At 39.7% G+C, this 26,254-nt stretch overlaps 1 protein-coding gene across 1 annotated transcript in view; it reads right to left on the reverse strand.

Annotated features, from left to right (window-relative positions):
- C8H11orf53 (chromosome 8 C11orf53 homolog) overlaps positions 1–18,682 on the reverse strand; it is a 33,100-nt gene extending 14,418 nt beyond the window's left edge. The window contains 2 exon segments of the mRNA XM_032639874.1: positions 14,871–14,980; positions 18,586–18,682. Of these exon segments, the coding sequence (XP_032495765.1) occupies positions 14,871–14,980; positions 18,586–18,682 (207 nt within the window).
- Between the last annotated feature and the right edge of the window lie 7,572 nt (positions 18,683–26,254).

A 26,254-nucleotide genomic window follows, 5' to 3' on the forward strand; every position in this document is an offset into this window, starting at 1 on the left:
GAACCAAGCACAGATATGGAAAAACATGGCTCTTCTTCAGGGAATAATAATAAAGAAATCAGTAAGCAAGTTGGTTTACCCAGAGCAGAAGTTTCACTTAATTGATTAAATAAAAATATGTTGTGGGGACTTCCCTGGCGGTCCAGTGGTTAAGACTTCACCTTCCAATGCAGGGAGTGCAAGTTCGATCCCTGGTTGGGGAACTGAGATCCCACATGCATCGGGGCCAAAAACCAAAACATAAAACAAAAGCAGTATTGTAACAAATTGAATTCAAATTAAAAATGGTCCACATCAAAAAATCTTAAAAAAATATATTGTATGCCTACTATGTATCAGGATTGTGGTAATTCCCAGAAATACAAAGAGGAATAAGGCATGGATTCTAAGGGAGCTCACAGTTTCAAAAAGAAGAGAGTTGCAGAAATATATATGTAATTGGTGCAGTAATAAAAACAAGGGTTGGGAGAACTAGCATTTTATGAATACCTACTTCATGCCAGACTCTGTATCAGGCACTTTACTTATGTGTTTCATCACTTTTAGTAACAACTAACATTTGTGTGCTTTATATGCTCTGCAGTATGCTAAAGATTCACACGCATTATGTCATTAAAGCCTTGTCATTAACCAATGAAATAGACTGTAGTAAGTTATTATCTCTAGATTACAGATTGGAAACGAATAGGCAGTATAAGGACTTGTCAAGGTCACAAAGCTAGTGAGTGGCATAGGCTGGATTCTACTAGATCTACTCTAACCATGATTTAGTGCAGGTAGGGGGAGGAGGTTGGGGTTAGGATGAGGGTAGGGGTGGAGGCGAGTTGCTATCTTGAGGGATGACTGAACGTATCGTATTGTAGGTGATATATGAATCCCTTTTTGAAGGATGAAAAGAAATCAGTAAGCAGATAGGATAAGGGGCATTGTTGTTGGGGAGGAAAGCAAAGGCTCAAATGTGTGGACAGCATGTCAGAGACAAGGAAATGTGTGCAGGAAGTGTGCAGACAGGGAAACTGGGGAGAAGCTGGAGGAGGGGGCAGGAGCCAGGTTATAAGAAGCTTTTTTGAGCCAGGCTGAGGAGCTTGGACTTTGTCCAGTAGCAGGCAGTGGTCCTTTAAGTGGCTCTTAGCAGTGTAGATGTGCTGAAAGTGGCATTCTAGGAAATTTAATCTGGGGCTGAAAATGATAGGTCAGAAATTGTTGGTGGGGTGAATATATGGGCCATTGCAGCTGAACAGATCCAGTGATACAGGTCTGAGGAGCTCTCAGTAGGGCGGGGCTTCAGGAGGCCAGGAGGGGACATTTATATCCACCTTTATTTGGCTTTCTGTTAGAGCCTGGCGAGAGCTGATACTCTCCCTGTGGGTGCTAAGGGCTGCTGGCCACCTGTCCCAGTTGTACCAATTCCCAGGGCTCTTTCTCTCTTTTCTTCTTTATCCCCATCCTCCCCACTGATACCTGTGTGCAAAGAGGGGCCTGGCGTGTCTCCCTCATACTGCCCTGTTTACAGAGGAAAAAACTCTACATCCTTAAGTGATTTAATAGGGCATTGTGTAGGTCCAATCCTAAAGCCTATAAGAATTTGTGAGGAAGGAATATTGAAACATATATCCTTAAAAACACTTACCTTGCATCTTTAAAGCCTAGATTATAGGGGATTTATCTCACAAAGAAAGAATTGTATTTGTGCACCTTGTTTGCAATATCACCACTTCAGGTGACAGCAGGGACTATGTAATTGACATAGACGGAGACATGAAAGGATGAAGTGCTTTGCTTAGTGCCTTCGAATGTATAGAAGTAAAATGAAGACTAAAAAAGGTCTGTTTAAATTCTCTCTTGGGGGACAGGAATTCACCATGAAAACATTATTTTATGCATTTTTGTAATAGTACATGTAAATATCGAAGATTTTATATTCATTAACTTGGTGCAACAGCTTAATTTCTTTCTAATAAAATGTCATAGAGAAATTCTGGAAGACAGCACATAAAACTCAGTATGGTGACCCCGGGAAGTAGAACGAGGGGATCGGTAGGCAGAGAAGGTCAGTAGACTTCTATTTTTTATTTTATATTATTTTATTATGTTTGAAATTTTATCATGTGTTACTTTTGTAATTGAAACAACCAGTTAATAAAAATTTAAAAATAGAATTTAAGTCATATCTTTATTGTAAATCTCAAAAAAAAAAAAAAAACTGTGGTTCCAAGTGTCTTGCATTTCTGGTATATGAACTATTTTATGCCCTTTGGAAAGTAACACTGTTTACAGAATTCCAGATTTCTGACAGTTTCTTGAAATTTTACTGGTAAAACTCTCCTGCTTGGCACAAAATTATGTCCAGGCTGCCTTTTGTGGGAAAGTGATTTCTGTTGCTTGAGTTACAAAATGAAACACTTTTTTAAAATTTAACCCCTGGGTCTTGGTGTGCCTTTGGAATGCTATTTGTATTTATGTAGCTAAGTTAGAACAACAGGAGCTACTGGGATGCACATTAATAAATGGTCCTGTACACTTTGGCCAGAGCAGAATCTGCAGAACTTCAACTCTGCCAGATGGACCCGCCATGGCTGTTTCGCTGCAAAATCTGATTATTTTTGCAAGCTGTGTGAAAGGATTCACCACCAGGAAATGTTTTAGATTTCATGATATAAAGAAAAAACCCCTACAGAATCAATAAGACAGCTGAAAAAATAAGGTGTTTGCAGAAGGTTTGCCTTTATTATTATTATTTTTTTTTTTAAATTTCTGCAATTGTGAAGGAGCAGGTGGTCGGGTGGGGAACATGGACAGCTCTGGAAATGCGGTTCAGCTCTCCAAACAGGCGGGACCGTGGGCTAATTAAAGTCAGACAATGGGCCATTTTGAAAGCTTTAGATAAAACATTCATTCAAATGAATGCCAGGGATATAATATGTACTTATGTATTAAAACTTTGGCATTTGGAGTTTACAAGGCATTGCCAGCTCAGAAAATGCTTTTTTCTTTTTAAATTCTTTCTGGGCTCAGGAAGGGGGTTAGTTGACAACGTTAGCAAGCAATATGCAAGGCACTGCGTTATGAGAGTGAGTGAAAGGTTTGGGGGGACACTCCCAGGGTAGACACTGATTCCATTTATCAATAACTGTGCAAACATTACAGATGAATGGATCCTTCTGCTGGCAATTCAGAAAAAAGTAGCAAGGGCAAGCGAGATGTACTCATTAAGGAAAAATTATAGTCTTCCTAAGAATTTGATAAACACAAAGAGCATGCATACTTCTAAAATATAAAAAAATATATATATAAGAAAACTAAAACATTAACAAAGCAGAAAGATACACTTTGGGCCATCTGATGACCATTTGCTGTGCCCAGGCAAGCACGAAATTCTTACTAAAGCCAGAACACATTGTAGGAAGGGCTCTTTTATGAAAGTGGAAGAGATGAAAAATAACTTTTATGGTAAACTTTTAGAAATAATAGAAGGGCATGAGGATTTCTTGTAATAGCAGTAGTACAGATAATTTGCACTCCTGTGCCTTCAGAGCTTGCGGATGCCTCTGACGATGGAGTCAACAGAACATACAGGTGCTCTGCTTTTGCACTTGGCAAGTACAGTGAGGGTTGCAACGGCTGTGATTTCTTCTTTGAACTTATATATGGCCAACTGCCTAAATTTAAAGCATGGATAAGCATTGTGTGGGCTTATTTACGTTCTGCCTCTTTCTTTGAGGCTTTAAATTGTTATTTAGCACCACCATTAGATTATCAAAGAGAAGTAGCACAGTATAAAATTGTCCAAGTTTTAGGAGGCTTTGGGGGTTATATCTTGATTAAAATTAGATTTTGATGTTAGTAAAGGCTTCCATCTGTCTTTAGCATGGAATTCTAAAAACTGCCCAGGAAATGAGACTCTTGGTGGTCCTTCTTTCTCCATCTTTTTCCGTTTGCTCATCAGAGGGTAAGAGCAGAAGGAAATTGCCCTCCCCTTTCCTTAGTGGTTATTATATTTATTCAGAGTATGCATATGATTCTTTAGTGTGTGCAACTGTGAGAGAGTGCTGGACACCACGTAGGCTGCGAGAGCACCTAAGAGGTGTATCAGCAGAGTCAACTGAGCTGGTAAGCTCTGCATTTCCCTGGGCTCGGGGATCTTTTCCAGCCTTCAGAAGGGAGCTGAGATGGTCGCCTCCTCCTCGAGTGGGAGAAGTGACATATTACATCCTGTCCCAGGAGCAAGCCATGTGATACCAGCCTCTCAGGTCAACTCGGCAACTTTCAGAAAAGAAATCACACCTCAGCAACAGGCAGAGAAGGGCTATAAGATTCAGGCAAGAAGAAGAGGTCAGAGTATAATGGGTTGGCAGAGGCAGACCCTACAGAGCTCAAGCAGAGCAGCAGAGAGGTTTCTGTGAGGTCGGTGTGGTGTGCTTGGACTCTGGCTCCGGAAATGGTTTCCTCTTTTACAGGGAGGGCTAGATGCCATCCAAAGCTCAGGAGAGCAGGGGGTCCCGAGTGGTGGGGAATGGCAGAGAGAAACTACACTCTGGAAGCAGGTTCTGGGACAGAGCTAGAGATAGGTTCTAGAAGGAAATTGAGAACTTCTGTGTCCAGTTTCTTCTAAGATGTCCGGGTATCAGAGGAGAGGAAGGTCCTGGCTCTGGTTTGGGCTTGGTGTGGCATCATCTGAGCAGTCTACGGAATTGCTGCAGAGACGGACAGGGATGAGGACATATGGTTGAGAGGGAACGAAAGCATGATGGGGCCAACAGAATGTATGGAGTGTGAAGGGTGAGCTCAGCACTGAGCAGAGAACCCGAAGCAAAGTGGTTATTCCTAAGATAGCCCTTCCTTGGGCCAGAAATGTAAACTTAAGAAGGCAATACTACTTTGGGTAAAATAAAGACCTGGGTCCAAATCTAAGCTCCACTGATTCCTTCATGATTCTTAGTTTTGTCATCTGAAAAATAGATATGAGTGTCACCCTCTTAGGGCTATTGTGCTCCTTGTTGATAAGTGAAATTTACTTTCAAATGGCTAAATGAAAATATTTGTAAAGTTTCTATTTCAGAGCCTAGCAGTAAATGATAGCTATTATCATTAAGAATTCTTATTTACCCCAGAGAAAATTGAGGTGATGGAAGGGAACTCAGGCTCAGAAGTCACCGCAACTGTCCTACCCATGCCAATCTTTGACCAGATATCAGTGTAGAATATTTGCACTCCACATAATTGTTCTTGTGCTTTATGTGATTTTTCTGTTGCCTATTTCCCTTGTAAACTCAATTTGCAAACTCTTGTCAAACGAGAGGAAATATGATTTATCTTTTTCAGAATAAATAAGGGATACAGCTCAGCTTTGGGTAGACCCCTCAGGTCGGGGGTAGGGTCAAACATGTTTTGGGGTCGGGAAAATCTAGCAAAGCAGAAAGATAAGCAGCTGTACCCAGTGGGAATAAGGGAGACGCATCAGAAACACAGTGAGTACTGGTCCCCTCCCACCCATACCATTCATAGAATTATATGATCCTTTGTAATTGAGGAAATGTAGGATTAAAAAAGTAACTTGTTAGGTCAGTAAATTGACAGCAAATCCTGATCAAAATGTTAAGACTTTTATTTCCTTCTTCCTGCCGTTTGAAGTTGGTGTTTTCATAAAACAGTCATCCATGATAGGTAAGTATAATACTTGGTTTGTTATCCAAGACTGGTTACATATTTGGAGATTTAGAACTGCAGGATGGGAGCAGTTGAATCTATCTTAAGGAAATGCGCCAAGTTGGAGCTTCAACTCTATCCATCTCAACGCGCAGAATGGAGGAGGGTGGTATTGCTGAGTCAGAATAAAAACAAAGTTGCTAACTGTCGCTTCCACTATTTTGTTGTTTCATTGGTTCATAGTGAATCAATTTTTCAAACCTACAAAAGTTACCCAGTGGCCTTTCTCCGGGTCGATTTATTTATACTCTATTAGAATTTGTAGTAATGGATTCAAAGTATCTAATTCCCAAGGCTGCTGTTCGGAGCTCACCACCAACTGTGGGTGTCTGCCTTTGCACAGCACACTTGCACGATAAGTAACATTTATCAAATGCTACCACACTCCAGGTACTAGCAAAACCATATAAGCTGCCATTTGCTGAGCACTTACAATGTGCCATGTACCAGCCATATCAGGGGCTTTTTATACCTTATCTAATTTAATTTTCATGACACATCTGTGGTGGGTATCACTCTCTCCATTTACATAGGATGAAACAGAAGTCCAGAGAACTTTGATCACCTTGACACAATAGAGTCAGATCCTCACTCTGTCAGACTCCAAAACACAAGCTCTTAACCGTTCTACCCCACTGTTGTTTCTCCTGGGCTGGAGGCTCCAAAAGGAAAAAAAATGGGAATAGCAAGAAATTAGCCAGTTGAGGGAGAGATTTAATAAAACAAGCAATTATCGTGTAGCGTAATAAGTATTTTAGCAGATAAATATGCCAGAGGCTCTGGGCATGGAGGGGAGTGTCTGGGAGACCTCAGCAGGCAAGACTAAAACTAACTTTTGAGAGGTCATGTCTCAGGCCAGGCCTCCTGACTTTCTCTTCACTTCTCCACCCTATGCACCAAGTGGGTCTGCACATCACAGACAGAGTCTCTCCTCTCCCTCTGGACCGTCACCCAGGCCTCGTGTTCTGTTTGGACTCTACCCCTCCTCACTGCTCATCTGAGTTACCATCTTCCTTCCAAACTTAGCTCAAGGCTTACCCTCCTCCAAGAAGTCTTCTTCCATCTACCCTGTCCACGCCCGCTCTCCCCCTTTTCAACCTCCATCTTGTTCACTGATGGTTACTATTATGCGTTTGGCACTTGGAAACCAAAGCCATTTTAAAATTTTTAATCACTTATTTCATGTATAATTCTTTTTTTTTTTTTTACATCTTTACTGGAGTATACTTGCTTTACAATGGTGTGTTAGTTTCTGCTTTATAACAAAGTAAATCAGTTATACGTATACATATGTTCCCATATCTCTTCCCTCTTGCGTCTCCCTCCCTCCCACCCTCCCTATCCCACCCCTCTAGGTGGTCACAAGTCACTGAGCTGATCTCCCTGTGCTATGCAGCTGCTTCCCACTAGCTATCTATTTTACATTTGGTAGTGTATATATGTCCATGCCACTCTATCGCTTTGTCACAGCGTACCCTTCCCCCTCCCCATATCCTCAAGTCCATTCTCTAGTAGGTCTGTGTCTTTATTCCTCTCTTACCCCTATGTTCCTTTTTTTTATTTTTTAATTTATTTATTTTTGGCTGTGTTGGGTCTTTGTTTCTGTGCGAGGGCTTTCTCTAGTTGAGGCGCGCGGGGGCCACTCTTCATCGCGGCCTATGTTCTTCATGACATTTTCTTTTCTTAAATTCCATATATATGTGTTAGCATATGGTATTTGTCTTTCTCTTTCTGACTTACCTCACTCTGTATGACAGAATCTAGGTCCATCCACCTCATTACAAATAGCTCAATTTCATTTCTTTTTATGGCTGAGTAATATTCCATTGTATATATGTGCCACATCTTCTTTATCCATTCATCTGATGATGGACACTTAGGTTGTTTCTATCTCCAGGCTATTGTAAATAGAGTTGCAATGAACATTTTGGTACATGACTCTTTTTGAATTATTGTTTTCTCAGGGTATATGCCCAGTAGTGAGATTGCTGGGTCATATGGTAATTCTATTTGTAGTTTTTTAAGGAACCTCCATACTGTTCTCCATAGTGGCTGTACCAATTCACATTCCCACCAGCAGTGCAAGAGTGTTCCCTTTTCTCCACACCTTCTTCAGCATTTATTCTAGATTTTTTGATGATGGCCATTCTGACTTGTGTGAGATGATATCTCATTGTAGTTTTGATTTGCATTTCTCTAATGATTAATGATGCTGAGCATTCTTTCATGTGTTTGTTGGCAGTCTGTATATCTTCTTTGGAGAAATGTCTATTTAGGTCTTCTGCCTATTTTTGGATTGGATTGTTTGTTTTTTTGTTATTGAGCTGCATGAGCTGCTTATAAATTTTGGAGATTAATCCTTTGTCAGTTGCTTCATTTGCAAATATTTTCTCCCATTCTGAGGGTTGTCTTTTGTTCTTGTTTATGGTTTCCTTTGCTGTGCAAAATCTTTGAAGTTTCATTAGATCCCATTTGTTTATTTTTGTTTTTATTTCCATTTCTCTAGGAGGTGGGTCAAAAAGGATCTTGCTGTGATTTATGTCATAGAGTGTTCTGCCTATGTTTTCCTCTAAGAGTTTGATAGTTTCTGGCCTTACATTTAGGTCTTTAATCCTCATGTATAATCCTTTCTCCCACAGGTGGACTGTACATTTCTTCAGCTCAGTGAATTTCTTACATCACTTGAATTCTAATGTTCCTTCACTGCAGTATTTAATAGCACTAGTATTGATTGAACACATACCATGTGCAAAGCTCTTGACATATTAAACCTAACCTTGCAAGGGACGTATTATTATCTTCCTCTGACACCAAGATTAAAGTACCTTTACAGTTATCATACAGTTGACAAATGGCAGAGCTGGGTAGTACATTCAGGTCATCTTGATCCAGAGCCCATACTCTTCATCATGCTATGCTGCCTGTGCCTTAGATGAGAAAATTCTGGGAACCTAAGTGCTGAAGATTCCCAGATGACAGAGTGATCTGAAACTTCAGCTCAAGGATGCTGCAGCTTGAATATGAGCTAGCTCTCAGAGATTCAGATCCACTTCAAATCATAAACAGTGAGATGTGAACATTTGAAATATGAATAATAAAGAAGATAAGGGGATGGGAGAAACTTTTTAAAGTTTGAGTATTAAAATTGAATACTGAAATGAGAGGAATCAAACTCTACTTTTATCGACAAGGACGCTGAGGCCCAGAGAGGAGAAAGGAATTGCCAGAGACCACTGACAACCAGAACGGGGTGGGGGTTCAAACAGACTGGGGAGGCAGCAATTTCCCTTTTGGTGCAGAAGAGAAGTCTCAGATGTGTTTTCCGAAGTTTCAGGGAAATCAAAGAAACTTTGAGATGCTGTAATATACAGTTTCCAATTGTCTACTTTCATTTTTTAATACTTCACGAGAACTCCAAATGCAAATCACAGATATGGACATCATGTTTACACTCGGTGATAACTGAAATGCACATGTGATTGGTGCCACAAAACAGCAGCTGGATATGGAACAAAACAAATCTCTAACTAGCAGTCCTGATGGAAAGACAGACAGTTGTTACAGATGAAGCTGGACAATGTGCATCTGTTCTACAGTTAGAGTTCACTGACCTCTCAAGGAAGATCAAACACTTTCATATAATTTATGCCATAAATGCACTATATGGCTTCCATTCACCTTCAGTTCTTCCAGTTTTTTCCCATCAGTATGTACTATTGTCATGCTTCTTTCTGTGCTTGCAATGTTTTACTTCCAAAAATAATTGGGAAAGATTAACCAAGACACCTAGCTGACAGTGTGACTTTAAGGTTAGTATAAAAAGAATCATGTCAAGTGGAAATAGTTAGATTTTGGTCTGTGTATGTATATTATGTACAATTCAAGGTTGATATGATGTAAATATATTTCCCACTTGGGATATTGCTCCTCAACATTTCCCTCAGTTCGGGTCTTCTAAGAACAACCAGAAATCGTCACTTCTTTTTCCTCATATTTATGTAGGATATTAACTTAAAAATCACTTTCATATCTATTTCCTTATTGTTCCTCACTCTAGCATTTTGATGAATGAGCAGAGCAGAATAGCTATGAGGGTGTCCATAAACCAGTAAAATGGATTAAATATCAGACCCTTATTGCTAAGCCTATTCTTAATTCCCCCTATATTGCACTGAACTCCCCCATTCCACTACTCAATTTTAACTCCAAATTTGGGTTACTGAGCTCCATTTCCTACTTAGCAAGTTTAGAATTTTTTCCCTCATGCAGCTGTTTTATAGTCAATGATTTTAAATGAATCTTTATGATAGCTTGGGAAAAATTTGATTAGAAAGTTCAATAGCCTGCAACTTGTTCATTGAATTTCAAAACAAAATGAAAAATTGTGGCCATTAGGCTTACTGCCTCTTCTTCTTTTTAATTTTAGTATAGACAACTGAGAGCTCACCGAATTTTGTGATATTATTTAAAATTTTCAATGATCGGTTTTTATGGAATGTCATTGAAATAGTGTAATTGAAAACAATGCAACATAAACTTACATCAAAAGTCTAAATACATATCTTTTGGTACCAGATGTTGGTGAGTGGCTCATATTTTTAATGATCTGGTCGATAGTATAGTAAAGAATAACCCAGAAAAATTTGAAAAAGAAAGAGGAAACGATTATTTAAAAAGATGTCCATGATAATAGCTGTGGAACCACAGGATTATGGCTAAAACGCACACAGTGGTTTTAAGTTCAGTATTTGGTGAAAGTTTCTTCTTTTTCTTTCTTTTTTTTTTTTTGTGGTATGTGGGCCTCTCACTGTTGTGGCCTCTCCCGTTGTAGAGCATAGGCTCCGGACGCGCAGGCCCAGCGGCCATGGCTCATGGGCCCAGCCGCTCCACGGCATGTGGGATCTTCCCGGACCGGGGTACGAACCCATGTCCCCTACATCGGCAGGCGGACTCTCAACCACTGTGCCACCAGGGAAGCCCTGAAAGTTTCTTTTGATGCAAGGGATTTTTTTCCCCTTTGATTCCTACTGCAAAAATGTGAAAAACACTTCATGGTATAGAAAACAGATGTTCATGAGAGAAATTGTGGTAAAGATGAGTCAACATAACCCATGTAAATTTATTCAAGTGCTGTCATAAAGAACAGAGCAGCAATTTGGGCATCAGATAGACACTTCCTAGAGAGTACTTATCTGGGGGATGTAGTTTTCATAATATCTGTGTACTAGATTCCTAGGACTGCTGGAAAAAACTACCACCACCTGCGTGGCTTAAAAAGACCAAAATTTATTCTTTCTCTCTCTAGAGACCTCAAGGGGAGAGTCCACTCTGCCTCTTCCAGCTTTGGTGGCTGCCTACCTGCCTGCCTTCCTTGATATGTGATATCTGCCTCCCTGGTCACGTGTCCTCTTCCTCTTTTGCGTGTCTCTCAAAACTCCCTCTTATAAATATGGCACATATATACAATGGTATATTACTCAGCCATAAAAAAGAATTTAAATTGAGTTATTTGTAGTGAGGTGGATGGACCTAGAGTCTGTCATACAGAGTTAAGTGAGTCAGAAAGAGAAAAACAAATACTGTACGCTAACACATACATACACTACCAAATGTATAATAGATTGCTAGTGGGAAGCAGCTGATAGCACAGGGAGATCAGCTTGATGCTTTGTGTCTACCTAGAGGGGTGGGATAGGGAGAGTGGGAAGGAGATGCAATAGGGAGGGGATATGGGGATATATGTATACATATAGCTGATTCACTTTGTTATAAAGCAGAAACTAACATACCATTGTAAAGCAATTATACTCCAATAAGGATGTTAAAAAAACCCCACAAAAACAAAAAAACCCACAATTCTTCTACATTAAAAAAAACAAGAGTACATGGGATTGCATTTAGGGATCACCTCTTCCAGGGTAAGTGGAAGATCCACCCAAGATCCTTTACTTAATCACATATTTTGCCATTTAAGTCAACATTCACATGTTTCAGGGATTTGATGTAGGATCTTTGGGGGTCCAGTTTTTGGCTTAGGATAATATCTATGGTAAAACAGTGTGGTAGGGCCTCCAATCTCCTCAAGTTATCCTTTGACTGGTTATTACCCATGTTATCAGTAGCAAATTTTGAACACATCTAAGGATGGCTTTCCTATCTAAACTTACCTAAGATATCAGACTCATTGTCACCTAGTGAACTGGTATGAAAAAGGGTAAGGAGTGTCAGTATTCCTCATGCCATTCGAGCCCTGTAAGTGCTGCCAGTAATGTGATTCTACATGATACCTTCTCATTGAGTTGTGTTTGACACAGGGACAGAAAAAGTCCTTGAGAGTCAGTGATTAATTAATATGATGTCTTTCTTGGGATTTTCTAGAATAGTGGTTGAGATGAAAGAAGTAGACAGTAAAATCAATTCATGGAGATACCTAAAGTCCGAATAGCCATGTAATGGGACTATATGCATTTAATTACCCAAATTTAAAAGGTCTTTGAAATGAGGATGAGAGTAAGATACCAGCAGTGAGACACTGAGTAATATGTGAGAACAGGAAGTTAGGGCTGAGTTCATACTGCCCGTGTACCTGATGCCTGAGAAGAACAACCATAGTTAGAGCTGGTTTGCACTTTTCCAGTCCTTTCTATATGATGATATTTTCTTATGCCTTCATTTCCTTTGTTTGCATGTGCTGTGGTCTGAATGTTTGTGTCCTCCCCAAATTGATGTTGAAATCCTAAGGCCCCATGTGATTGTACTAGGATGTGGGGCCTTTGGGAGGCAATTGGGTCATGAGGGTGGAACCCTCGTGAATGGGATTAGTGCCTTTGTAAAAGGGCCCTAGAGAGCTCTCTATGCCCTCCCATCATGTGAGGATACAATGAGAATTCTGCAACCCAGAAAAGGGCCTTCACGAGAACCTTACCATGTTGGCAACCTGAACTTGGTCACCAAGCCTCCAGAACTGTGAGAAATAAATGTATGCTGTTTATAAACTCCTCTGTCTGTGGTATTTTATGATGACAGCCCAAACAGATGAAGACAGCATGAATCAGAAATGATTCTACTCCAGTCCACATTGATCTTTCCCTTTAGAAGGCATATGAAATTGGCAGTCAGAAGACCTGCCACTTGATAACTGCAACTTGCAAACAATCCCTTTCCTTCTTTTGTTCTCAACTTTTTCATCTGTAAGATGGAGAATGATGTCAACATCAATCTCATAGGAGTAGTGTGTCTATTGAATGAGATAACACACAGGAAGTGCACTTTAAACTGTGCTTATGCAAATAGTATTCCAATCTTCATAACACATGGCTATGCTGCCTGGTCCTTTGTCTTCAGCATTCAGTGTAGTGCTTGGTTATATGGTCTTTTATTTTTTAAATGTATAAGTGTTTTCCTTTCCGCCATTGTTGTTTAATGGCACAGACCACGTATCACATGTTTCCTGTACCCACTTTTGTATAACATTTGCAGTGTCACTGGGCCAGTAGCAATAGCTCAGTAACTTCTAATCTGGGTAGAGATAAGAACATTGGTTATGTGTGGGGTTTTGACAGTTGCACCCTGCTGTGTGGTAAATTTCTTATATTATGATGTGCAAAGAAATCACCCAAGGAGCTTGTTAAGAATGACCATTCCCTGGCCCCAGACCAATAACTCTATGTTAATAGACATGGAACACGGACCAGGAATTTGCATTTTAAAATTAAATCAAATAATATGACTTATTGTTAATTATGTTTATAGTGTTATATCTTTTAAAAAGTAAAAGCATCAAAAAATAGAGAAAACACACTCTTCGATAGTCGCAGAGCTTAAGTAAGAAGTCATGTTAGGTAATTTTTTAATAAAAAATATATTTCCATCCACCATTTGGATAGGTGCCTCTTTGTCTTGTTATGTAATTCCATCTGGCACAGTGCCCTATTACTGTATGTGTGTATGGATGACGCTGCCGAGGAGGGAATTATAGCCTCACACGGGGCAGATAGACTATCTGTTCCTTGACTATGAAGTTATCCTCATTGCATCTCTTATCTTCCCAATTGACAGTATGCCTGGAACTTTTGCAAGTTTCACAATTCTAGCCATAGTAGTGGCCAAGCAATCCACGTTACATCCATGCCGCTATGGTTCACTTAGAGTAGACTGAATTCTCTGTCTCTTTCTTTTTTCCTCTCTTTCTCTCAAGAGACTAGATTTGTATGGATGTTTTTAACTCACATTCCAGATGATTCTGAAGAACCATGAGGAGAAACCTGGCACTAGGAACAGACAAGGAGCCAATTATTCAGATTTCTCTTTATCAACTAAGCTCCATTTGAACTAGAAGAGAGGAGGTGGTTTAAAAGAAATGAAAGCCAAAAAATGTGCAAATAAAGGATGTTCTTGGATGGGAGGAAATTGAATCTGGAATTGGTTCATTTGAAACAAGTCCCAGAAGTTTGACTTTGGAGCAGTGTTGAATATGATGCTGACGTTCTGGGCAGAACACACTGGAAGAAGCAGTTCCCACTGTGTACCAGCCCCTGTGCTCAGTGCTGTATGTGGTTGCCTCCTTTATTCCTGGTCATCTGCTCTCGTGTCCTGCCCTCAGCAATGCAGGTGAGTAATTATATACACAACTCGATAACCAACTGCTATTTCCATTCAAGAATCATTATTGGAGATTTGGGTGTAACTACTTAAACATTTTAGGTATAGAGCAGAGCTATTTATAAAGACAAGGATGCCAGATAGAGATTTTAGACTTAAGACAACTCCTACTAAGATGTTTAAATCTGATTTTGCACGTTATATAGAAGACGTTTAGAAGTTGTCTCTATCAGATTTAGAATAACATGTATATGAAGGTCAGCATTATTCCCACCAACTGAGCCTTTGGTAGTTCATGACTGGCAGAAATGAAAAAGTCAGGACTCATCATCGTTTCATATCCACTAGCTGAAGTAGCCAGTCAATAAGTTCACAGAGCTCTTGGAATCCTTGCTTATAGATTAATTATATAGTGTGTGCCAGTTAAAGGGGGGCTTTGCTGTGGAGAATACCAGACTCAAGAGGTGAGAGATTGGTGAGAAGATAAAGGGAGAGGGGAGATAATTAACCTTAATAGGACTTAAACACCCAAAGACTTCAGAATGTATTCAACAGAGACTTACATTAAATCTTGAGTTACTTGTATGCTTGGATCGTTTTTCTGCCAGTAGATCTTTGACTGTGTGCTTCACTCTCACGCCTTGATACCCTCGTTTATTGTAGTCTCCTGGGACTTAAGCAAATGGAATAATAACAATCAAATGTGGATACTATAAGTAGGTTAACCTGTCCAGGGTTAATATTGTGATGCTATTTTCTCATTAGAATGATAGACTTGAATTTGAAGTGGCTTCAACACAGGTCATTTAGTCCTATCTCCTGATCCTTGACAGAAACTTATCCAAGCTAAGTGAAAGAAACACTATTCCATCTTTTACGTATTAGCCACTGACTTGGGAAAATAACAATTTCTCAGCCCTGTTTCCTTCATCTGTAAAATGGGTACAATAATCTCTCTGAAACTGACTGCAGAGTTACATAAGCTATGCATATGAAAATGTTGTGAAAAGTACCAAGTTAAATACAAAATTCCTGTACAAAATGAAGGAGAGAAAAAAACTAGGTTCCAAGACAATTTATTATTCAATTCAAATAAAGCCACATGCAAACTGATTTCAGCAAAACAAAGTTATTTGACTGATCCTTTGGGTCTTATTTTGACAGGATTTGGCCTATATATCTTTTAATTAAAGAGGCTTAAGTATCTCTTTCAAATCAGCCTCAAATTTAAAGCTAAAGGATCTTAATGTTTGTTCCAAAGGAATCTAAGTGCTGCTCTTAGAATTGTGTGTGATGCCTTATTTTTTGGGAAAAGCCTGAGGCTACATTTATTCATCGATAATTTATTGAGTATTCTTTATGTGTCAGGCATTGTGTCAGAGCTGGTAATACAAAAGAACATGCCATCTAATGGGAGAAGAGAAATACTTAAAAATAATTATAATGCAAATATGCAAAGTACAACAAAAAGTATGCCTGAATAGAATACTCAGAAAAACACAGAATGTGTCAATTTCTCTTGAGGGTGGGGAAGGAGTTAGGGAAGGCAATGTGATAGCGGAGGTAAGCGGTGTGTATGATGGTAAATGAGTAAGAACATTCCAGGTATAGAGGGAAGCATGGGCAAAGTCCTGGAGGTAAGAACAGAAGGAGGGAGAAACTGAGCCTGGGGAAAGGAAGTGATCAGGGCGCAGTCATGAAGTTTCTTGTAGGCGAAGGAGTTTGGATTTCATCCTGTGTGCAGTGAGCCATTGGAGGCTTCCAAGCATGGTAGTAGCGTGGTTAGATTTGCATTTTAGACAGACATTTCTAGCAGCTGTATGAGGGTGGATTTAGATTTAAGAATTACAAAGCCACAGTCAGGAGGATTCTAGGATAATTCAGGCAAGAGATAGTGGGGTCTGAGTTGTGGTTGATAGGAAGGCAAGGAGAGGACAGATCTGGAAATTATTTAGATGTAGGAGGGAAAGGAGAGGGAAGATTCAAGGCTGATTCTCAGGCTTCCACCATGGGATTGGTCTGGGTATATAAGTTTCAGAGACATCATAATGTTGATAGTAAGGAAACCAGGAAAGAGAATGAACTCTCTTGGACTGTTTGAAAGGTAGAGTCATAACAATGGCATTCAGGGAAAATGTATGCATCTGGCATATTGGGATAAATAGACCAGGCTACTCTCAACGGCTGAGATCAATATCCCGGGAACTCCTACAATACTAATTCCTGACACACTGGTTGGGAAGCTCTGGACTAGATGGTTAAAGATGGAAGCCTGGGGAACATCCACATTTGAAGGGTTGTCTGAGGAGAAGGAGAGAACCCTAATGAAGAAGAAATGGTTGGAGAAGAACCAGAATAAAACAGGAGAATGAGGTAGAATTCAAGGGAAGGGATTTCAAGAAAGAAGGAAAAAGAGTGAGATACCGCAGAATTGTTCAGGAAGATAAGGACAGCAAAACATCCGTTGCTTTCAATTCAGTTGTGGTGTTGTCTTAGCAAGAGTAATTTTGGAAGCATTACCTAGAATCCAGGTGATAACATCAAGGGCAGAGGTGGAGAAAGGGAGGGAGACTATTTCTTCTTGAAGTTTGAATGAGGAAGGGAAGCAAGAGATTGAATGATCATTGGAGACAATTACAGGGACAAGGAGAGCTTTGCTTATGTTTTTACATCTATTTAATGAATTCGTGGATAGGAGATATTTGAGGATATTTGAACAGGAAGAGGGAGGGACTGAAGATTTAGGGAAGAGGGAGAAAATGATGAAAGGAGATCTTGAAGAGCTAGAGAGAAATTGGGGTCAAGGACACAAGTTGGCTTTCAAACTTTTGAGCCCAGAATAAAGAAGGACAGGGGAGGGGTGGTGGCCCGGTCGTATGGTCAGTGACTAAGACATCTCTAGTGCTCGTTCCAGCAGCCTGGAGTAGGAGAGTGACACAGGCACTAAAGGTCAGAGCAAGGCAGGAGTCAAGGCCAGACAGAAAAGTCCAACCAAGTGAGAATACACACCAGTGATCCTCAGAGTGTGAATCTTGGGCCAGGAACAATAGCATCGGCTAGGAATGTGTTAAAAATGCAGATTTTCAGGTGCTGCTCCAGATGTACTGAATCAGAAACTTTAGGGGTGGGCCCAGCAATTGTGTTTTAACAAGCCCTTTAGGTGATTCTGATGTTCTCTGAAGTTTGAGAACCAAAGATATACATAAGAGTAGGGACTTTATAAGGCTCCTGTGGAAGTGGGGGACAACTCTAACCTAGGCATTCCTAACTGGCTGATTGATGGTGGGTGTGGACTTAGGTCTGAGAGGAGATTGAGGTTGACTTTGAAGAGGTCCAGTTGCCCAGTCCCAAAGGTTGATCCTCTGTGTGTTTGCAGACAGTCTTGGTTTCACTTTTCCGAAGGGCTTTTTAGTTGGTGGTTTCAATCTGAATTATCCATTTATGCTTTATGTGTATGCCAAAAAGCCTAGAGGAAATATACCTATTCTAAATAAGTTTAACAAATAAGCACATGGTGACTAATGGACAAAGTTCATGAGATGGCAAATAAGCAGATCAAAACTTCTGAAGTTTTGCCATAAAACAATCAGTCTTATGTATCAGTTGGCACCAACTCTAGTGCAAAATGTGGGGCTATATGCAACAGGGGATGCAAAATAAGTTTAGAACATATAACAGATGTCCTTAAAGACATCTTCTTTTAGTGAGAGAAATAAGACATGCACATGTGAAGGATTAAGGGAGGGGGAAGAGTATACTTTGTTGATGACAATTTTGTGGGAAGGGATGGGATTTAGTCTGGATTCAGATAGATGTGGATAAGTTAGGAGGAGGGAGAAAGGCCTTGTAGACATTAGGCATGGCATGAGCAAAAGCAGAGGTCGGAAAGAGCAAGGCATGTGTAGGAAGAGAAAGGAATGAGGGTAATTGGAGTTAATGGATTTAAATGCCATCAATATATAGATGAAGTTCAGATGGATATCCCTAGACCAGACCTGTCCTGGACTTTAGACGTGGATGTCCATCTTCACTTTGATGTCTAGTAGACATTTCAAACTCCACATGTCCAAATCTGAACTCTGTCCTTCCCTCTATATTTGCTTTTCTGAAACCTTCCTATTAGTCGTTGGCAACTCCATCCTTCTGTTTGCCCAGTCCCAAAGCTATAAAGTCATTCTTAGTTCCTCTCTTTTCTCTCATACTTCACAACCCATCCTTTAGGAGTTCCTGATGGTGCCACCTATAAAATAGAGCCAGAATCTGCTGACTTTTCTCCACCTCCACTGCTGATATCCAGGTAAAATCGACTGTCATCTCTCATGTAGATACTGCAGTAGCCTTCCAACTGATCTCTTTGCTTCCACTCTTTCCCCATACCCAGTGTATCTCAACACAGCAGCCAAAGTGATTCTTTCAAAAAGAAAGTCCAATTGCCTCACTCCTCTTCTCAAAACTATACAATGGCTCCCCATTTAACTCAGAGTAAAAGCCAAGGTCCTTACAATGGTCCTACATAACCTTGTTCCACGACACCTCTGATCTCATCTCATAACACTCTATTGTACTCCAGCCAGTTTCTGAAATGCATCAACCACACTACTTCTACCTTAGGACTTTGCACTGGCTGTCCACTCTATCTGGAATATTCTTCCTCCAGTTATCCACATGACTAAATGCCCCTGTCTCCTTCAAAATTTGGCTCAAAAGTCATTTTCTCAATGAGAACATATTTTAAGTTACACCTTCCCATAAAACATCTCTATTCCCCTTTACCCTATTTTACTTTTTATTTCTATGTAGTACTTGTCTGTTATAATGTCCTATATAATTTCCTTGTTTATTAAGTTTATTGTTTATTGTCTGTTTCTTCCTTGCTAGAATGTAAGTTCCATGAGGGTAGGAATCTTTGCTTGTTTTTACTCATTGAAACCTCTTAAGTGCCAATGCCTAGAACAGTGTCTGGCACTTAGTAAGCCTTCAGTAAATATTTGCTGAAAGTATCCTTTTTTTTTAGTTGAGAATAATGGAAACGTTGAAGGTGTTGAAAACCAGGTGGTAAAAATTTATACTTTATGTTGTAGGTGATGGAAACCACTAATCTTTTTGACCAGGGCTATATTATGACTTTATCGTATTTAGGAAGATTTGGAATTTTTTTTGGAAGATTAATCTGAAGGCCCATCTTAGGATGGGTTGAGGATGAGGAAGAAGAGAGGATGGAAAATGATAAAACAGTGAGAAGCTAACCAGAAACATTGGAAATGACAAGGGAAGGGCAGATTTAAGGAATCTTAAATGTCTCTTTCAAAAGAACACAAGCACACACACATGCACACACACAATAAAAAAGACTACCATGATTAAGAAGAGAAATCAAGGAGGCAGGGAAGAGGGTTGGTTTTGATGTGGAAAGAAGAGTTCAGTTTTGAATATGCTGACTTTGAGGTTGTGGTGGCTTAATCAAGTGAAATCATCCTATAGATAGACGAGAACTTTGACCAGCGTTAGAACTGAACATCTAAGAAACATCTATAAAACTATGATAACTAGAGCTATGGAAAGAAAGTTCTCCAAGGAAGACTTTGTAGCAGAAAGGAGTAGAAGCCCTGGGAAAAGGCTATAGTTCTGATGCCCAGGGAAAGTAAGGGGCCAGGGAAGGTCAGGGCAGAAGTGGGGAGGAGGGGGCAGAGATGTAGGTATGTGACACAGCAGAGTGGTAGCAACAAGGAAATGAAGGAAAGACGGAGTGTAGAGAAAGAGGAATAATGATGGAGGGGGAAAGGCCTTGTAGACATTAGGCATGGAGAAAGAGGTGATGTCAAGTATCTGGCGCCTAGTAGGTGCTCAGTAAATACTTGTGGGGTAAAGAAAGTGCCTTAGAGAATTTGAGGGAAATGAAGACATAGAAATATCATAGGGTTTGGAAAATTGGAGATCTTTAGAATGTGGGAGAGAGCAGTTTCATAAGAGGTGGGGAAGAAACCCTTTCTCTGGGGCTTCAGCATGGGTGGTAAGAAAACAGGGACAATGGAGATAAACCAGGCTCTGGAGTAGATACAAAAGAGCAAATGCATTTTACACAGCATATAAGGTGGATTAAAATACATTTTAACTAAGAGATGGAACCTAGTAAAAACTCTTTAAACTATTACCTGGATTATTCGTCCTATTTTTGGGAATTCTGAAAGTTCCTTAACCTACCCTATCCTCCTTTTTTAAAGAGGAGTGATATTTAGAGTTTAAAAATGTTGCTAGTATTCCTACTTCCAAATGTATTTCCCCTTGTGCACTGTGTCTATTTAAAGAATCCACACCTGCATAAATGAGGAGATGCTTAAGAGGTTTTATTCAAATACCCTAGATACAAACTTTCATTCAGATCAGTTGCTGAGAAAACAAAGACATGTGTTTCCGGAGAGAAAGCACAAGCAAATTTATTAATAAGAATCATTTATCCTTTCGAATTTGGGAAAAAAATTCATGCTGTCGTATCGTGACTGTGTACACGCAGCAAACTGTCTCAGTCATGCCCTCTCCACATTCCTGTTCACTCTGAAGAAGGATTTGACCCACAGTAGATTTAATGATGCTGTTGCTTTAATGTTGTTTCTGAAAATTACATCTTTTCTCCATCAAATCAAACTCATACATTCTAAAATTGGCTATTTAAAATGTAGGCGATTCCTCAACTGTTTTTAGTTATGAAATATCAAATATATTTATGACATTTGAAGCACCTTATTTTACTACTTTTGATGACAGTTTCTGTAATACATTTTCTTGCTTTTAAGTTCTTTAGAGTGTCTGAGCAGGTTCTTGTTACATAAGGTAAGGGAATAAAGAGACAGTTCAAAAAAAAAAAACAAAGAGTAAAACAAAAACAATCCCATAACTTTAGAAAACAATTCATATTTTGAGTTACATCATTAGACAATGGTAAAATTAAGATAATAGATGATGTCTCTCTGAATTGTGGTCCCTCATGGTATGAAATACAGGCACACTCTCACTTAAGAAAGAGCAGAATAAACATCCTGGATTATTGGTGAACAGCATCTACATTTGTTCCATTTCTCTGCCCGTCAGGGAAGAATGAGGTCCTGGACAGGCCAGTGGCAATACAGTGCTTTGGCCCACCGTCTGGCTCAGGTGACAGCCTTGAGACTGTAGGTACCCTCTCCTTACCCCACCAACCCAGCTCAGCCTGTCTTGCTGAGGCTGAGAACCCTCTCCCCAAGAGGAGGCAGATCCCTACGTAGGAATATAGTGCTTGATCTATGCCCACTAGATGCTCAGCATTTGTGGTTCCACTTTTGATCTGGGGAGATGATATTACTAGTTTTATTATGCAAAGCCTCTAGGAGAATACAAGGAAAGACAAGGAAATACAAGGAAAGTTCAGCAATTAATCTTGAAATGTTCAATATATTAATTAATATATACTACTTAGGAAATTTTACACTGGAAATAAAGACTGAAACTTTTAAAGAAGTGGGGCTAAATTAGTTAACATGTGAGGATTTTCTAGCAGTTTGGTTTGCCCATACCATAGGCATCCACAAGCCCCTCCCAATAGCCACCCTCCTCTTCCACTTTTTAAGCCTCAGAGCTGGATCCAAACACTTAGCACTTCTGTCATAACCAATTCCATACTGCAGAAGATAGATGCTCTTATGGCTCTTTTTATCTTTGAGGAGCTATAGTGTTTTTAAAATATTAATTTTTCTTTCAAGCTACTTTACAAAGTGTTTAAAGAATATTTCTTCTATCATCACTTATTAACATTTAAATGCTAACTTTTTAATCTAAAATTTGTTCCTGAAAGGGGTTTACTCTATGTTGACACTAACATTTGTATCCTCAGAGTGAACACACTGAGAAAGATCTGTATATAGTTTGAATTCATGAAATAACAGCCCTTCCTTACCATGTGTATGTGGAAAGTCCTTCATCCTTAATCTTAAAAGCAAGATGCATGAATAAAAGATATTTCAAGTTCTATATAAATGTGGATTCTTCTCCTGCACTTTATAATTGAGGGCTTACTAGAAGTTGTTACTTTTAACATAAAATTTGGCTACACTGGAAAAGAATGCTTTAATATCCAAGTTCTCATTTTATAAAAATAATGTTCAATAGAATTGATCTTTCAGAAACCATACCTCCATGAACTTGAAACAGCAAAATAAACCCAACAATTATTAATTAAATGCAACAGAATTATGAAAATGTTACCAAGAGTTCAAAGTTGTTGGTCTCTGGTCTGTGTTTTTATACTTTTACGGTATATGTTCTAGCTGGACTTAGGGATATTTCTTCTTGTCCTTTGCTTTGTGTTATGCATTTGTGACGTTAAAAATAAACATTAGGATTATTAAAGTTTTAAAAAAGTTTTAAATCATTGATATTGACTCACCACGTTCCATTCTGGATGGTTCTGGTGAATTTCCTTCTTAATGGCAATGTAGGATTTCTGGTGAATGGTGTATTTTGCTTGATAAGGGAGCCTGGTCTCCTGGAAAGTTCAGCCTGATGCTGATGGGAACGGCTTCTGTACATGGTAGTGATGCTTCTGAAATGACTTGCTTTAGATTTGATTAAATGCAAATACTTTTGTGTCAGTTTCTCTACAGTTTGCATCCTCAATGTAGATTATATATGAAGGTACTTTTTTCCTCCCCAGGAGGATTTTTAGTCAGCAACAATGAGTTTCCATTGGGAACAAACTCTCTTGAACGTTCATTATGGAAACAAGGAATCCATTATTTGCTTTATGAATAGCAGTGGCATTTTCTATCCTTTTAATATAGAGTTAGGTTTTAAAAAATAGTATGTATGAAAAAGCCATATTTCCCAGTAGGAAATATAGGTACTATGCTGTTAATACTGTAATTATGAGTACACGATTTTTAAAAGCTAGGCTATCTTTCAGATAAAGATAGAATTCAGAAAGGTTTTTTATTTAGGGATAAAAATCAAAATGAATGTCACTTTAATACAATAGGATATCCTTTTTATTATATATAAACATCAATATATGATCTATAGCAGAGGTTCCTAAACCTGGCAGTACATCAAAATCACCAGTGGAGCTTGTTAAAAATAACTTTGCCCAGCCCCCAGCCAATTCTAATTCAGAATCTTTTGAAGTAGAGGCCCAGATAGCTATATTTTAAAACAAACTTTCTGATTTTTTTTTAAAAAGTGTCTTTTTTGATGCACTATCAGTGTGAACTCCTTTAGACCAAATTTGAGGTACTTTCTGATATTTCCATCATTTATCTTAACCCACTATTGCTGCTTAACCTAATTTTGGTTTTGTCTCCCAGTCTTTTTTTTTTTTTTTTTTAACATCTTTATTGGAGTATAATTGCTTTACAATGGTGTGCTCCCAGTCTTTTAAATTATTTATTTATTTTTGGTTGTGTTGGGTCTTCGATGCTGTGTGTGAGCTTTCTCTAGTTGCTTCAAGTAAGGGTTACTCTTCGTTGCGGTGCACGGGCTTCTTATTGCGGTGGCTTCTCTTGTTGCGGAGCACGGGCTCTAGGCGCATGGGCTTCAGTAGTTGTGGCGCACGGGCTTAGTTGCTCCACGGCACGTGGGATCTTCCTGGACCAGGGATCGAACCCCAGTCCCCCACATTGGCAGGCAGATTCTTTCTTTTATATACAATTTTTAAAGGTTATACTCCATTTACGTATATTACAAAATATTGACTTTACGCCCCATTTTTTTTTTTTTTTTTGCTGTTAGTAAGATTTTTTTTTTAACATCTTTATTGGAGTATAGTTGCTTCACAATGGTGTGTTAGTTTCTGCTTCATAACAAAGTGAATCAGCTATACATATACATATATCCCCATATCCCTTCCCTCTTGTGTCTCCCTCCCTCCCACCCTCCCTATCCCACCCCTCTAGGTGGTCACAAAGCACCGAGCTGATCTCCCTGTGCTATGCGGCTGCTTCCCACTAGCTATGGGTTTTACATTTGGTAGTGTATATATGTATATGCCACACTCACTTTGTCCCAGCTTACCCTTCCCCCTCCCCGTGTCCTCAAGTCCATTCTCTAGTAGGTCTGAGTCTTTATTCCTGTCCCTGTCCTGCCCCTAGGTTCTTCACGACCATTTTTTCCCCCTTAGATTCCATGTATACGTGTTAACATACGGTATGTGTTTTTCTCTTTCTGACTTACTTCACTCTGTGTGACAGACTCTAGGTCCATCCACCGCACTACGTATAACTCAATTTCATTTCTTTCTATGGCCAAGTAATATTCCATTGTATATATTGCCACATCTTCTTTATCGATTCATCTGTCAATGGACACTTAGGTTGCTTCCATGTCCTGGCTATCGTAAATAGAGCTGCAATGGACATTGTGGTACATGACTCACTTTTTTTTTTTTGTGGTATGCAGGCCTCTCACTGTTGTGACCTCTCCCATTGTGGAGCACAGGCTCTGGACGCACAGGCTCAGCGGCCATGGCTCACGGGCTTAGCCGCTCCAATGGCATGTGGGATCTTCCCGGACCGGGGCATGAACCCGTGTCCCCTGCATCGGCAGGCTGACTCTCAACCATTGCGCCACCAGGGAAGCCCACATGCCTCATTTTGAATTATGGTTTTCTCAGGGTATATGCCCAGTAGTGGGATTGCTTGGTCGTATGGTAGTTCTATTTTTATTTTTTTTTTTTTTTTTTTTTTTTTTTTTTGCGGTACGCGGGCCTCTCACTGTTGTGGCCTCTCCCGTTGCGGAGCACAGGCTCCGGATGCACAGGCTCCGGACGCACAGGCTCAGCGGCCATGGCTCACAGGCCCAGCCACTCCGCGGCATGTGGGATCCTCCCAGACCGGGGCACGAACCCGTGTCCCCTGCATCGGCAGGTGGACTCTCAACCACTGCGCCACCAGGGAAGCCCTATTTTTAGTTTTTTAAGGAACTTGCAAACTGATCTCCATAGTGGCTGTATCAATTTACATTCCTACCAACAAGTAGGAACCCTACCAGCAAGAGGGTTCCCTTTGCTCCACACCCTCTCCAGCATTTACTGTTTGTAGATTTTTTTGATGGTGGCCATTCTGACTGGTGTGAGGTGATATCATTGTAGTTTTGATTTGCATTTCTCTAGTGATTAATGATGTCAAGCATTCTTTCATATGTTTGTTGGCAATCTGTATATCTTCTTTGGAGAAATGTCTACTTAGGTCTTCTGCCCATATTGGATTGGGTTGTTTGTTTTTTTGATATTGAGCTGCAAGAGCTGCTTGTAAATTTTGAAAATTAATTCTTAGTCAGTTGCTTCATTAGCAAATATTTTCTCCCATTATGAGGGTGGTCTTTTGGTCTTGTTTATGGTTTCCTTTGCTGTGCAAAAGCTTTTAAGTTTCATGAGGTCCCATTTGTTTATTTTCATTTTTATTTCCATTTCTCTAGGAGGTGGGTCAAAAAGGATCTTGCTGTGATGTATGTCATAGAGTGTTCTGCCTATATTTTCCTCTAAGAGTTTTATAGTGTCTGGCCTTACATTTAGGTCTTTAATCCATTTGGAGTTTATTTTTGTGTATGGTGTTAAGGAGTGTTCTAACGTCATTCTTTTACATGTGGCTGTCCAGGTTTCTCAGCACCACTTATTGAAGGGGCTGTCTTTTCTCCATTGTATATTCTTGCCTCCTTTACCAAAAATAAGGTGACCATATGAGCATGGGTTTATCTCTGGGTTTTCTATCCTGTTCCATTGATCAATATATTTGTTTTTGTGCCAGTACCAGACTGTCTTGATTACTGTAGCTTTGTAGTATAGTCTGAAGTCAGAGCACCTGATTCCTCCAGCTGCATTTTTCTTTCTCCAGATTGCTTTGGCTATTCGGGGTCTTTTGTGTTTCCATACAAATTGTGAAATTTTTGGTTCCAGTTCTGTGAAAAATGCCATTGGTTGTGTGATAGG

Source organism: Phocoena sinus, chromosome 8 (genome assembly GCF_008692025.1).
Source record: "Phocoena sinus isolate mPhoSin1 chromosome 8, mPhoSin1.pri, whole genome shotgun sequence".
NCBI classification, from domain to species: Eukaryota; Metazoa; Chordata; class Mammalia; order Artiodactyla; family Phocoenidae; genus Phocoena; species Phocoena sinus.